Genomic DNA, 15,461 nt, shown 5'->3' with positions numbered 1-15,461 from the left:
TATATACAGCTCTTCAGAGGACCAGAGTTCAGTTCCCAACACCCACATCAGACAGCTTCACACTGCTCAGAACTCTAGCTCGAAGTGGAAATCTAATGCCTTTACCTTCCACTGACCCCAGGATGAATGTGTACATACATACCCCTATTCACACACACACACACGATTAGAATAATAAAATTAATTTTGTGCAAAAAACTTTTAAATCTAAAATCATTGCTAGACTTATAGAGACAATAACTTCTAAGGCATGAGCCCAGAAACCAACATTCTAAGGCATGGCTTTAAAAATTATTCTACTGTGACTATCTATCTGACAAAGACACTAGTCTACTGTCTAAATGGGCAGTCCCACTGGCAAGCTGACGTCTAAGACAGCAGAGCCTCAGAGGATGCGTGAACCAAGCACCCGGGAAAATGAAGGCGGCATTCTCAGGAAAAATGAAGCTGAATGAGTTTTACGCTTGCTCTCCTTTCGCTTCCCATGAAGGCATCCCAGCCAAAATTGTATCCATTTCAGAAGTGATAGAACTGGCAGCGGGTTCATCCGCAGTCAACCGCAGCAAGCACCGGTTCAATGTGTGAGTCCTAACTACTATCTAGCCAGGATAGCAGGCTGCCCATATTCAGGCGTGATGAGTCACTAACTTGAGACATCTCGAAGACTGCCGCTCCTCCCGATGCCTAATCTGTATCACGCCAGGGGAGGGGGATGAAATAAAAGGAAAGTTTGAGTTATAAATTCTGAGCCCAATTCCAGGGCTGCTGGCATTTTCAGTCTACCCCAAACCATCTGGTTAACGTTAGGCCCTAGGACAAGAAGAACACGGTTTCCTGCCAAGATAACCACAGAAAGCTCCCATTTCATTTTCAGCGTGGTCATCCCTACGGGCTGGGGTGTGGCCCCGAGGAGAGATTGTCTGCAGTTGAGGCTTTCCTGCTGCTTGCTTCTCTCTCTTCGTGGGGATTACAGTGGGCTCTGTGTGGTTAGCCCTGGTACTGCTGGCTCTCACTTGGTCCATTCATTCAGATTGCCTTGGAGGGCTCTGAGCCTGGCAGTTTGTTGCAATAAGATTTTCAAACAAGAAAAATTGGGTTGTTAGATTCTATTCACTCAAGTTGTTATGAGGATTTCAAGGAAATTGCAGGCTTGTCTTACTATAAAGCAGAGCCGAGAGTCTATTTTTAGGGGATTCAACTCTGGGGCTTTTTTTGGGGGGTTGCCATCGTTCTTAGTTCTTATACCCAACACAAACCCCCTCTGGCTCGACGATGGAGGAAATGTCCATCCTCCTTTTTGCCTTTGCATATTTCTCTAAAGGACAGAGAAAAGCTTTGTTGTCTTTGTGGTCCCCGGGTCCGCTCTACACAGATGCCTATTAATCACTTCGCTATGGAGACAGACACATCCATCACACCACCGCAGCTCCCAAACAGGCAGCCCACTGAACGAGGGTGAGAGGCTAAAGTACTCACTTAACCATTTCGAGTTTCCCGGCTGCCTGCATCTTAGATCAGGAGAGGTCATTGGAGGGGTTGGAGCGGGATCAGGTTTTTAGCTTAATAAGCAGAACTGCTTTTGTCTCTTTGTCTGTTCTGATCGGTCCTATGGTATCTCCCAGGTCTCTGCGTAAGTGGCAGGTAATAGGTACACTTGAAGACAGAGCGTTTTAATTTTTAAAAGGAATGATGATGATGATGATGATGATGATGATGATATGATAGCTGTGCTTTTGATGCTTTTGGCTATGGTTTCTTCGTAAGCCAGAAGTTTTTCAGTAATGAATTCAATATAAAACAAAGCAAGCTTAGAGTCAGCTTCCCTTGACAAGAGGAAAGAACTTTCCTTCTAAGACTGCCAGATTTTCTAAACACCTTTCTGTAGTCATTAAAGGCTGTTCAAATCCTTCTCCCAAACGCTTGTCGCTTCTATTTGCCTTGTACTCCTCCAGCTGTATTCCTTCACCCAAGCATTTGTTTACAGTCAGTTCAACAGATCCCTGTTGGACATTGTTCTTCCAGGACTAAGGGATGAATTCATTTCTCTTAGGCCAGCCTTGCTTAGGAAGATGCGCATCAAGGGTGCATCTTGCCAGTGATGATTACAGGAGAGAGGAGCATAGCCCCAGATTACATGTAGAAGGTAGTACGTGCCCAATGTGAGGAGTTCTTCTCCATCTGAAATCAGACGCTAATAATGGAGCCACGTGTGTGAGAAGGTGGGAGAAGTTCCCAGACAGAGGGGGCAAAAGTCTATGAAACTCCAGTACCAAAGTACAGTGTGGCAGGATGGGCCACACTGAAGTGCAAGGGATCAGAAGGGAGTTAGCATCTTCCCTATTGCTGAATACAGCTGTGACCTTTCATTTGCCCCATTTTTTCCCCTGCATTTCTATAGCTCTACATGTCTTTAAGGCTCAGCTCAATTTCATCTTGTTACAGCTTTGGTCAGCCTTGGAGTAGGCTGTTTTATTTCTATACTTCGAGTGGAGTTAAGGGCAAGGTCTGTCTTCTTCCTGGCTTGTGCCTCAGTCACGCCTCCCAGCACTGCGCAGGAAATGTCTGATAAAGGCAGCCACAAAGGTGCTAATATCAGGAGAATGGAAAGAAAGACCTCAAGAGAATCTCAGCCTAACCCAAGTTAGGAGATAGCACCCTGTCTGGACTATGTTGTCCTAGAGCCTGGTGCACAGGAGAGGCAGGCATAGAGGAATCATAAGCAGAGCTACCTACCAAAGCCACTCTACTAAGCAGAGGACTGGGCTTCTGACATTTCAGAATTCATGTGCAAGGTCATTATGGGACAATTCAGAACTGTATCGGGCTCCTTTTGATTTTACAATCTATAATTGCTCTGATTTTGAATCATGTGTTGCAGAGCCTGGGGGCAGTATCATTCATAATCTTTCCTTCATTGCTTTGGCCTCCAATTCCCTTACTGAGGCCTCCAGGCAATCCGAAAACTCCCCTTCAAAAAAGAAAAAAGCACAGAGAATCTACCTTCCTTAGTTCTGCCGATTTAAGGCGTGGTTTCAGAGAGCTCCGTATGCCTTTGTGCTCCTTGCTTCCTGCAGTAGGAAGGTGGAAATGAAGACCCACTTAGCACCTTGTGACTGGTGAGAAATAGCTGGTGGTTAATGAATCAATGCAAAGCATTTTTCAGATGCTGTTTTCATTCCTAATGCCCTACTTTCAACTGATGAGAACAGAGGTCCCAGGGATGGATAGAAAGCATGTCACTGGCCCAGAGTGGAGAAGTCTATTCTTTTCCTCCTGGCATGTGGAGGCACTTGGGCAGGTGAGACTGTCATGTCTTCAGGTTTCCATGCAGTAGCCAAAGCAATGGATGTTCATTTCAGCTCCAGCCTCTGGTCCTTCGCCCTTTGCAGAGATTCATTTGTTTCAAATTAAACAATCTCACTGGAGCATCAGTTGACACAAATCACCCTGTCACCCTCATAGGCTCCTTTGGAATTATCCCAGAGCCAATTTCTTATTTATTATAGTTTCTCCTCTTATTGTTTTGAGCAAATGCCTGGGTAACTTTATAGATAGAGCTCTCTCTCTCTCTTTATTTGTCTGATGGTTGTTACTATCAAAATGATCAAAATTGAAGATCGTTTCTTTCTCAGACTTCCAAATCAAGGTTATACAGTCACTTCGAAGATGTATCTCAAGGTTTAGAAATGTATTTTAAAATGTCCCTAATGTACTGAAAACCCATATGTTCCATAGTCACTTATTAAACTACATAAGTCTGAGTCCTAGGGAAGGCCAAGGTGACAAGTGCAAATAGCACAGTAACTGTTTCAAGGAGCTGAGAATGGAATTGTTAGTTCACAGGGCACCTCACTGTCCTTGCTGGGGTTTGCCCAACATTTTTTAGCTCTGTTTTAATTATTTCAAAATTAGGGTTTTACAAGCTATCCCCAAATAAAAACATTCTCTTGTATTGCCTTGAGTCTCCTCTCATCTTTTTGGCCACATTTGGACAGCATACAGAGCAGGAAGGATGTGTCTGCCCACCTCCCTGGGGAGAGGGATAACTGGTAGACTCAGTTGCTGTGACTTTCCGTCCTCAGAGAACAACCAACCCACTGCTTACTTACGTTTTGTGGGTTCTTCTGACATTTAGTGTTGACTCCACATTGGAGATGGAAAACTAAGGTATTAAGCCACTCTCCAAAATGTCATCAGTCAAGCCGGGCGGTGGTGGCGCACACCTTTAATCCCAGCACTCGGGAGGCAGAGGCAGGCGGATCTCTGTGAGTTCGAGGCCAGCCTGGTCTACAAGAGCTAGTTCCAGGACAGGCTCTTAAAAAAAGCTGCAGAGAAACCCTGTCTCGAAAAACAAAAAAACAAAAAAGAAAGAAAGAAAGAAAGAAAGAAAGAAAGAAAGAAAGAAAGAAAGAAAGAAAGAAAGAAAAAAAATGTCATCAGTCATGTCATGGGTGAGGAGCCATGATCCAGACCCTTTGAGGTCTTATATAGTGCTGCTTGAATCAGCACCCCCCAGACCCTTCAACATGGCTAGATTGCGAAGTTAATTCATTGCCATGAATACTCCTTTATTGATTTTCATGATATACACCGATATCTTTTTTTTTTAAAGATTTATTTATTATGTATACAACATTCTGCCTCGTTGTATGCCCCCACGCCAGAGGAGGGCGCCAGATCTCAGTACAGATGGTTGTGAGCCACCATGTGGTTGCTGGGAATTGAACTCAGGACCTCTGGAAGAGCAGCCAGTGCTGTTAACCTCTGAGCCATCTCTCCAGCCCATACACCGAAATCTTTAAGTTTGGAAGATATTTCCAAAAATAAAATCCCCTTTCCCAGCTTCACTTTCTATTTAATATCTGATCTGGTTTGACCATGGAGCTTAGGGTTTCTGAATTTGTCTAAACAGATGAGCAAAGAGTCTCACTCCAACTCCTGGCTTTAGTCACCTAAAAGATGAAGAGATACAGAAATGTTTTTGTTTGGTTTTGGTTTTGGTACTGTTTACACAGCAAAATGAGAAAATCGTCACACCATTTTCCCGAGACGTCATATCCTACCTGACTTGTTAACAACCAGGAATCTGAACTCAAAGGTCATCAGCTAAAAATGTCTTTGCTGGTGAAAGAGTAAGTGGTTTCTATGAGCATCAGACAACTAAAGACCTTTCGACCCAGAAGAGTATTAGGAGCTGAAATTATGGATAAGAAGCAATGGATAAATGTAGTAATTGCACAGACCTCCCATGAAGTAAATGAATTATTCTAGCCTTATTGTACTGAAGTCACGCTCCCTGCATGGTGGGGAGGTCATCCCAACAGGCAAGGGGCTGGCTGGTAGGGGTTGAACTTATTTTGAGATGAGAGACCACCAACCCTCTTCTTATAAAAGGACAACCTGCAGAAGGAGGGGCTGGCACAGTGGCGCTTTGTATACGGGTTGTGTGGTTGCAGAGATGTGTGACTAACGGCACATGGCTAGTTAGGATGCTCTGGCTAGAAGATGGCTTTCTGGTTTGCAAGTCTTCAGAACAAAGACCATTGTTTCCTGGGACTAGCCTTCTAACTCACTAGTTTGCCCATCTAGACTTACGTGGTGAAGGGAGCAGCATCTTTGTGTTCCTCTCACTCATCACCAAGCTTGCTGTCATGGAAGAAAACACACTGCACCTGGTGATTGTGTCGTTTGGGGGGAAGATGTTAAATGGGGAGTTCTTTTGATATCTGGTCTCAACACTCAGCTTTAGTTCTTGTACCTTCTAAACCAGACGTTCTCAACCTGTGGGTTATGACCCCTTTGAGGTCATAACAAGGGTCGCCCAAGACCATTCTACGTGTCACGTATTTACATTACAACCCACAGCAGTAGCAAAATTACAGTTCTGAAATGACAACAGTTGGGGGTCACCACGACATGAAGAACTGTATTAAAGAGTCGCAGCAGGAGGAAGGGCGAGAATCTAGACAAAGAGCCATTTATTTAAGTTCTAGAACACTGAATTCCATTGTAGGCAGCTTCCTCTAATAATTAGACGCTTCTTGGGAAGATAATGCCCACTAAATATGAGCACCTAAAGGGACTCTCGGAAACGTCCGCTGTGGTGAGACCGTCCACCCACCACCTTCTATGGATGGAAGTCTCGCCATGGCTAGAACCGTGGAGCTCACCACATCAATGAGAAAGAAGGAAGGCATTTTCTTCACAGGTGTGCACATTCCTTTGTGCAGTTATGTGTAGGAAGTCAAGAATGTGTGCAGTAGAATTCCATATACAGCCAAAATTGAAGGAAAATCGGTTGCTACTTTAACACAACAACAAGAAAATGCAAATTTTAGGGAGAAATGTTCACATTTTCTTTCAGGTGTAGGTATTAAAGCATTTGAATTCAAGACACCCCATCATCTGGGGAGCACCACACATATAATGTGTGAGTTAGAACCACATTTCCTTGCTGGTTTGTGTGTGTGTGTGTGTGTTTTCCCCTCCTTCCCTTTTTTGGCTTTTACTCCTTAAAAAGCTCCTAAAGATAAGTCTGGAAATATTTGAGAAGTGCCACCTTAGGAAATTATTCAATGGCTTTCCATCTTCCACTTGTTTTCTGTGGGGTACCTCGACCCCTCATCACCGTGGGTGTATGTTTAATCATAACATTTTTGCCTCTTAAAAGGTGTTTGCTACTTCTGTTTACTCCCACTGGAAGTCACAATCCTTTGTCACAGTGCAGTCAGCCCCGCCCCACCCCCAGCAAGCCCCGGTGATGTCAGAATCGAAGAGGATGCTAGGGAGAGAAGCGTGATCTTCCAGTTAGGTGCTCTGGGTTTCTAAACCGTCACTTTAGGAATCAAAATATTTCAGTAGAAACCCCCCTCCCGACAGAGCTGTGTCTCTTCTAGGTCGGGGCTGCGACATTTCAAACATTAACAGCGACAATCAGCAGAAGTTTAAGGGATGAGTGGGATGAGTTTGGGGGTGGATAGATTTTCATTTCATTTAATTCAATGCCACTTACACTCGCCAGCAAAATACATTAAACATATTCCAGAAAGAGTTGATTTAGCAGGTGAAAAATGTGTCTCCAGAGACCAGACGAGGTACATTTTCTGTCTTGCCGTCTTTCCATAATAGGAACAGTGTTTACATTTCCTCATGCGGTGCCTCTAATGTATTCGTGTTCTTTCAGTCTCCAGAGGCAGGGATGGAAGTCTTGGAGATTTTATTTTTATTTTTTTAGCTACCGGCATCATGCACTTAGGATCTGAGGGTTGTGGTGTCTGTTCACACTTGGTATTAAAAAAATAAAAGCTTTAGTGTTTTTGCATTTGATTAGAGCCGCTCAGCTTGGTGGCTGATTAAGCAGGATAGAAAAGACAACTTTTTTTTTTTTTTCCCAGAAACGAGGCTTCTTGGTTAATGTAGTAGAAGATAATAGGCGGGGGTAGCCACTGAATTTTTATGAAATCGACAAGATCAGCTCTGCTGAAGAATCTCGTGGTGACAGCAAAACCCTAAGAGTAATAATGGGAACTGACACTCTACAAGCCGGCAGCGGGGCCCCTGATTTAAATATTCTTTCCGTTCTGCCGCATATTTACCTGAAATTGAGTGCGGAGGTTTTCCTTTTTGATGCAAAATAAGTGTAAATATTGTAACCTGTGAGCTTGAGCTATTTTTCACTGTGGTGACATAAACCCTTTCTCGTCGCTTCAGAAGCAAGCATGCCTTTCTCCAGACAGCAGCCCCTGTTGTCACAGGCAGTCCACAGAAAAGACTGAGTGGGAAGCCGGGATTGTTATGTGATTTGTTCATTTAACATGCATAAAATCGTCGCCACTTCTTCCTGACTCAGAGTAGCTCATTTATTCTAATTCTATAAAAGGTGCAAAAGATCAAAAGGAAAAGACAGATAAATAAATTTTGAACCTGCCGTCGTCCTTAGAAAGAAGTTGAAATATCGCGTGCCAGAGAGAATGAAAGCCACCAAGAGGACAGCAAATAAAATTAATTTAAATATGGCCCAGGGCTGGCTGGGGTGGTACAGGGGCAGGGAGGATTAATTAGTTAATGTTTGGCAAGCTGTACCCTGAAGACAAGCTATGCAGAGGTGCTGTTGTCACTTATTTTTGTTATTAATTAACAGTGTGATTGCCGAATACCAATAAGCCTCACAGTATGATTTTTTTTTTGTTTGTTTGTTTGTTGGTTTGTTTCTTAATGCCATGTGCGGTGTCTATTACAGGAGTGATTCGGGAAAGTTACCTCAAAAGCAACGATCAGCTCGTTCCTGTCACCCTCTTGGCCATTGCAGTCATTCTGGCTTTTGTCATGGGGGCCGTCTTCTCAGGCATCACCGTGTATTGTGTGTGCGATCACCGGCGCAAAGATGTGGCGGTAGTGCAGCGCAAAGAGAAAGAGCTCACCCACTCGCGTCGGGGATCTATGAGCAGTGTCACCAAGCTCAGTGGTCTCTTTGGGGACACCCAGTCCAAAGACCCAAAGCCCGAGGCCATCCTCACGCCACTCATGCACAACGGCAAGCTGGCCACGCCTAGCAACACGGCCAAGATGCTGATCAAAGCTGATCAGCACCACCTAGACCTCACCGCCCTGCCCACGCCAGAATCCACCCCGACGCTGCAGCAGAAGCGGAAGCCCAACCGCGGCAGCCGCGAGTGGGAGAGGAACCAGAACCTCATCAATGCCTGCACCAAGGACATGCCCCCTATGGGCTCCCCTGTGATTCCCACGGACCTCCCCCTTCGGGCCTCCCCAAGCCACATCCCCAGCGTGGTGGTCCTGCCCATCACGCAGCAGGGCTACCAGCATGAGTATGTGGATCAGCCCAAAATGAGTGAGGTGGTGGCTCAGATGGCTCTGGAGGACCAGGCCGCCACCCTGGAGTATAAGACCATCAAAGAGCATCTGAGCAGCAAGAGTCCCAACCACGGGGTGAACCTTGTGGAGAACCTGGACAGCCTGCCCCCCAAAGTTCCACAGCGCGAGGCCTCCCTAGGCCCCCCGGGAGCCTCACTGTCGCAGACCGGCCTCAGCAAGCGGTTGGAAATGCACCACTCCTCCTCCTACGGGCTTGAGTATAAGAGGAGCTACCCCACGAACTCACTCACGAGAAGCCACCAGTCCACCACTCTCAAAAGAAACAATACTAACTCCTCCAATTCCTCCCACCTCTCCAGGAACCAGAGCTTTGGCCGGGGAGACAACCCGCCTCCCGCCCCGCAGCGGGTAGACTCCATTCAGGTGCACAGCCCCCAGCCCCCTGGCCAGGCCGTGAGTGTTTCGAGGCAGCCCAGCCTCAATGCCTACAACTCACTGACGAGGTCAGGGCTGAAGCGCACCCCCTCGCTAAAGCCAGACGTACCCCCCAAACCCTCCTTTACTCCCCTTTCCACATCCATGAAGCCCAATGATGCGTGTACATAATCCCTGGGGTTGGGGGCCAGGCGTCGAAGCATCAGACGAGGCGGAGGCAGACATCCAGCTCAGCAAGGTCTCCACTGCCTCGAGTATCCACCCGACCAAGATGGCCCTGGAGGAGTTGAGGACGCTGGGTCCTCCTCCCTGGGACGCAGGGACCCTCTTGAAAATCAGGCCACGTGGTTTGGTGAAGGGTTAGCAACAGCCACCTCCATTATTATCTCTTCACACTCCCCCACATCGGACAGCAGGTCGGACTCACAAGAGACTTCAGTATCGTCAAGAACATGAGCCAAAAGCACATCGCACCCCATCGTCACATGAACACACATGCACACCCCACACTCACATGCGCGCACCACACACACAACCACACACATCCACGCACACGCAGGGGTGAACAACAACCACATTTCGTCCCTGGCCTCACGGGACGTTACCAAACTGGGTTAAGCGTTCGAAACTTTAAAACACAAACACATTTTCCAAAAAATAAAAAATAAAAAAAACCAAGAAAATTAAAAAAAAAAAACAAAAACAAAAAACTTAAAGAATTCATTGATAATTCTAACTCAGACTTTAACAATGGCAGAAGTTTACTATGCGCAGATACTGTGAAATGCCCACCAGTGTTACAACTTTGTTATAGCAGGTAAATGCCATGTTGGGCAACGATGTCATAGATTTCTGCTCCTCTTCGCTTTTAATGAATAACGTGACCGTTAACGCAAGTAACTCTTATTTATTGTTCACCCGTTTCTTTTTCCTTAAGGAAAAGACTCTTCCCAATGCCACCGTATGAACAGCTCTGCAGAAACCCGTGGAAAGTTAAACTATTTAACGTGAAATCCATTAACTGGAATAATTGAGTTTCTTTATTTTTACAATAAATTCACTGAGTAAGTTGGAGCTGGAATTCTGAGCTTTGTGTTTAGACGATCGGGTCAGTAGCTAAAGAGCAGTGCTAAGAGGGGAATATTTATTTAAATCTCCTAGTTAATTTGGCAGTTGGATCACTGGCCAAGAAAAAAAAAACAGTTTAAAAATCCTTCCAGATCCTAACTACTTACTGGGACAGATATGTTTCGAATGCCACCTATGCCCCATTGCCGAAAACATGGCTTTGTCTGAGGCTCCCACTGTCAGGATGGCACCAGCTTGTGAAGCCCCCGCCCCCATCTCATTTCACCTTGCATGTGAGACAGCAAACAAAAATCCACAAACTGTGTGAACTAATTAATATGCTGGCTGCTACCTTGCATAAATTAATGATTTGATCACACGGGTGTTTCGTGGGTTACATCTGTGAATAGCCTGTTTTCCACATGTAAATTTGTGCCTTACACCCTGAGTTGTACACAATTGTAAACTGTCGTTATGATCAACCCTTTTTTTCTTCCTACTTGAAATAAATGCAGATATTTATTTAAGCCCCACCCTTCACTCAGCCCTCTGGAAGACTGGATCAAGCAAATGGAAAAGGAACGCAGTAGTGATGGTCGTAATGCCGAAGGCTGGGTCACACCTTCCAGTTCACAATGCCTTCAGTTGTGCCAACTCCAACCACCCTTGGCTGTGCTGCAAGCATGGACCCCCCAGTGTTGTGGGTGGCAAACCCCTTTCCCAGAGCGCTCTGCTCCCCTTATATTCCCAGATCATTTCAAAATGGTGACATCCTCCTGAGCCAGCAGAGAAGGGACTGAAGTCCCTCCCAGCCGTCATTTCTGCCTTGTCCACTGACTGAAGAACTTGCTGCCGTGGTTGGGGAGGCAAATGGGAGGAGTCCGCAAGCTGTGCCTTCAGCACACCCGTGCAGTGCACAGAGAAAACAGAAATAGATGGGGCAGGCTGGTCCCTGCTGCGATTAATGGGTACCCCCAAATACAAGGCAAACCACAATGGATGCCGCAACATCCTTTCTCTGGGGCAAAGGTTCTTTTGTTTCGTCCTGTTTTGTTTTTAATTCCTTTACCTGTTTGTTGTTTGTAGAGGGTTGGGAGCAGGTAGTGTGTGTGTGGTTTATTTTCCCCCCCTTGTTTTTCTTTTGCTAAAGCACACAGAAGGAACCTTTGTTTACTCCATTACAAACAAAAGAATTGTCCGCACACTGTAAACCATGAGCATTGTTTTCATATAAACAGTTCATTCGGTGGTCTCTTCGTCTCTTTCTTTTTCCAATTTGGTCTGGACTTAGTGTGTCTTAAAAATAAAATAATAAACTTTCAGAAAAAAAAAAAAAGATTGACAAAGACCAATTTGAATTGGTTACTTACTGTGTTGTGTCTACAATCAGAGCAGTCGCCTGGAGCCCGGAGCGTACAGCTGAAGACAGGTGCACAGCCCTTTGTCCCAAGAGTCCCTTGGCAAATCAGTGAGGCTGTTGTTCGGGGGTACAGATGACGTCATTGGGTTTTATTTTGTCCTTTAGTGGAGTCATTGTTCCTGACCTATAACCATTGTGCCCTGAAAACACGAAGACTTTCTGGAAGCAGATTCTGTCCTCTCCCTTGCCTTTTCTCTGCAAATACAAACATCAGAAAGGTGATGGGTGCCAGTCATCCTGTGACCTTGTCACCGGTGTTTGATTCCCAGGAGTATTGCCTCACCCAGGTAATGGGCATCATTGCCTCAGCTGTGTTAAGGAGACCTGCGTCAAAACCCACATCCCTGCATCCCACAGCCCAAGCTTGTCCGTGTTCACCCCGCAGAACCATATGTATTGAGCTGGTCTTTAGCATTTAAGTGCCCCTCTCCTTTTCTGCCCTCACCTTGTGCTGGGGGCTTATCCACAAACCTGAGTGTGCCTTTGCTTTCCACCTTTTGCTTTGGCTAGACACCGTAGACGCAACGAACTCAGACATACATCGGTTGTACAGTTGTACAAACTATTGTGATGTCACCAGTTTCCCTTCCGTCTCCACACACCCTAACATCTGATCCACAGTTTAATAATGTATGTTGTGAAAAAAAAGAAGAAAAGAATGACAAAGAAAGGGGAGAAGAAAGAAAAAGCAAGGAGGGGGCTCTTTATTACTCATGAGTAATAAAACCAGACTGTTCTACGTTATCTTTTGTGTCCTGAATGCTTCTGTTTATGTCTTCAATTTTCTTTCTTTTCTTTTTTTTTTTTTTTTTTTTTTTTTTGCCACTCTCCTGCCCTCTGCCCTTTTAGGATACGATTCTCTTTCTTCCAGCTCTACCTGGTGTCTGCAGTACAAATGTAGTTAAACATATTTGTTTTGCAGTATCCTCCCCTGCTCCCTCCACCCAACTTATTGATGTGTTTTCTCTGCCTGCACCCAGCCTGGAGCAGGATTTTAGCAGAAGCCTCTGTAATTAAAAGGCAAAACACGCACTGACTCCCTCTGCTCATTTCATGCGCTTTCTTTTTATGGGTTGGTTCATCATCAAACATTTACGGTAGACTTGATAGAAGATCAAGGCTAGGATTTTAGCATGGAGGGTCCACTAAAAATAGATCCTTGCACAGATGTGACTTCAGCCCACTTACATATGGATAAGGTGGAGGGCGCTGGAGTTTGCTCCCTGTTAGCATTTCTTTCTTGTAACTGGGAAGATGGCAGAAGTCACGTTGGGATGTGACTTGCTCCCCCACCCCCAGGATAGTGTTATGAAATGCCTATGTCAGGTTTTCTCCTCTGGGGACTTTTTAAAAACGATTACTTAAATAAGTCTTTGGCTATGGTATTTTACTTGAGACCTTCAGTAGTAAAAATATGTCCTAAGCCAGTTTGAGTGTGAGAAGCAGCTGTGGGCCTCAGTTCACATCTAGAGTGATGCCTTCATTTGGCCCAGTCTTCTTTCCATAAATCACTTCTACCTGGTTTTTTAGTGCACATTTGTATTGGTTTATAGTCATTGTGTCTCATGAATGAGTATCAGAATAAGCATATGTAATTGGCCATATTCATGAGCACTGTTTCTTGATATCCGTCCATACTGCCAGCATGCTGGGCACAGAGTTGACTGCTTTTATCTACACATTTGCAGAGAGAGATTAGCATAACTCCTTTGATCACCCTTCAAAGGTAAGGACCAAGTACTGAGCAAAGTCCCCAGAACCTAGGTCAGATGGCCAACCTTGAACTGGTCCTTAGGAGAAGCCTTCTGTGGCCATCTAGCCCAGAAAGGGGCTAGCTTATGCAAGGGTAGCTTAAGTTGTGTGGGGAAAGGAAAAGTTTGGTTGTCTTGAGCAGGGCCTGTAAGAACCTGTGAGGACAAGGCTGAGGATGGACCGGAAGACCTGACTCCTGTGTGCTGGGATTTTAACTGCTGAGCACCAGAGCCCTCCCCTGCTCAGAGACCGTGCAGCACCACATCTATCCATGCTCTTAAGAAGCCACCTGGCAGTAATACGGAAAATAGCTGGTCCCGGGGCATGGGTGCGGGCAGCTGGAAACATGCCAAGTGATAGGCCCCATTGATAGAAGCAACTTAAGGGGAAAGCCCACTTCTAGCTCCATGCCTCCAAAATGTCCTTCCAAGGCCAGACAAAAGCTTCCTTCTTACATGATTGGCAAGTTTGTCCTGCCCAGTTGTCCCCAAGTGTCCTCTCATGGGACTGAAAGGATGGCCCACAGCTGGTCCATTTAAAAAATAATGATGGGGTAAGATGGAACTGAGGGGAGAATTTGCTTGTGATCCCAAAGCTGACGGAAAACAGCTGAGCAGAACACATGTCCATTGCATCTTCCTGCCACTCACCCAGATCCTGGGGGCAACATTTGATGGAAAGGCCTGATGCCCTCCCTCCGTGTCATGGCAACCTCAGTCCATCTTCACAGGCTCCACACTTCCCCAGCTAAGCCTACTGGGAAAATCTCTGCCCAGGTAAGGGGTGGGTAGGAGCTCTAGGTGTGAGGCAAGCCGTCCTTCCAGGGCAACCTTATATTTATCTGGTGCCGTCTCCCACAGTCAGCCTGCACGAGGCTTGTGAGGAGAGGCAACAGAGGCTGAACAGGGGTAGCAAGTATGTTAGCTGGAGCCCCAGGGATGCCCCCACTTAGATGGGAAAAGAATATCTCAGACAACTCAGATTTTTAATTACTGTGTTTGCTTGCTTGGGTGCTTGTTAACGAGCCTGGAGGTTTCTGCAGGGTGTCTTTAAACTGTTGTGCCTAAGGAGTGACTGTCCTCATACAGATGCCAGGCTGTGTGTTTCATAGGTCCAAAGTGGACACCTTGGACCTTACTTCTTAAGTTCTGTGTCAGGTGAACTCAGCCTTGCAATTTTGCAGAAGCCAACCATGATGCCCCAGGACCTCAGAGCCTGGGTTTTGCTGTCTGAACAAAGGGTCTTTCAAAGCAAAGGCATTCAGCAAGCGAAAGTGTCAGAGAGGCAGCTCTGGTTTCAGACACTGGTCCATTTGGCTGGAGGGAAGGGGACAGGAGGACTTTAAAAGAAGCCCATAGAAATGAGGTAATGTGATTAAGAGCATAATCCTCTTCCTGGCTCAGCCCTGTGACAGCTGGGCGTTTGGACCAGTAACCCTGAGAAACCTCATCTAACGCTTGTCTTAAAACCAGGTGGTGACGTGGCACTCCCACCAAAGTGGGATGGAAGGGCTCACATGTATCGATCGGGACTACCAGACAGATGGGGATCTTCAATATTCCATTTAGAGTATTGTATATCCCCTGAGATGGGGGAGCTTGACCTCAGTGGAGGGTGAGGGCTGAATTGATGTGCATTAAATGTGGCTGGGCAGGAAAGTGTGCAGATGTCCTGGTAGTAATGGAAATGAAATTTGAGCAAATAAAGGGAGGCAGCTGATTTGCACGGGGTTTCCCAACCCCTCCAAAAACATTCATGCTTGTGCACACACACACACACACACACACACACACACATACACGCACACACACACATGCATCCTATGCTGTGACTTTTTTCTTGAACCCACAGTGTCAAAGAGGTCTGAACTACGGAACCGGAACCGATGTCTTCAGAAAGCAATCCCTTCAGAGGCATTGTCTCCTCTTTTCTTGGTAAACCTGGGGTCAAC

General features: G+C 45.9%; 1 protein-coding gene across 3 annotated transcripts in view; it reads left to right on the top strand.

Moving 5' to 3' along the window:
* Sema6a (semaphorin 6A) overlaps positions 1 to 12,502 on the top strand; it is a 124,966-nt gene extending 112,464 nt beyond the window's left edge. For all 3 annotated transcript variants that reach the window (XM_038331514.2, XM_038331513.2, XM_038331515.2), the window contains one exon: positions 8,240 to 12,502. In XM_038331514.2, the coding sequence (XP_038187442.1) occupies positions 8,240 to 9,441 (1,202 nt within the window). In that variant the 3' untranslated portion in view covers positions 9,442 to 12,502. The remainder of the gene's footprint in view (positions 1 to 8,239) is intronic.
* The last annotated feature ends 2,959 nt before the right edge of the window (positions 12,503 to 15,461 follow it).

The sequence above is a fragment of the Arvicola amphibius genome, chromosome 5 (genome assembly GCF_903992535.2).
Source record: "Arvicola amphibius chromosome 5, mArvAmp1.2, whole genome shotgun sequence".
In the NCBI taxonomy this organism is placed as follows: Eukaryota; Metazoa; Chordata; class Mammalia; order Rodentia; family Cricetidae; genus Arvicola; species Arvicola amphibius.
Note: the sequence above shows the minus strand (reverse complement) of the source record. Positions and strands in the feature narration are given on the sequence as shown.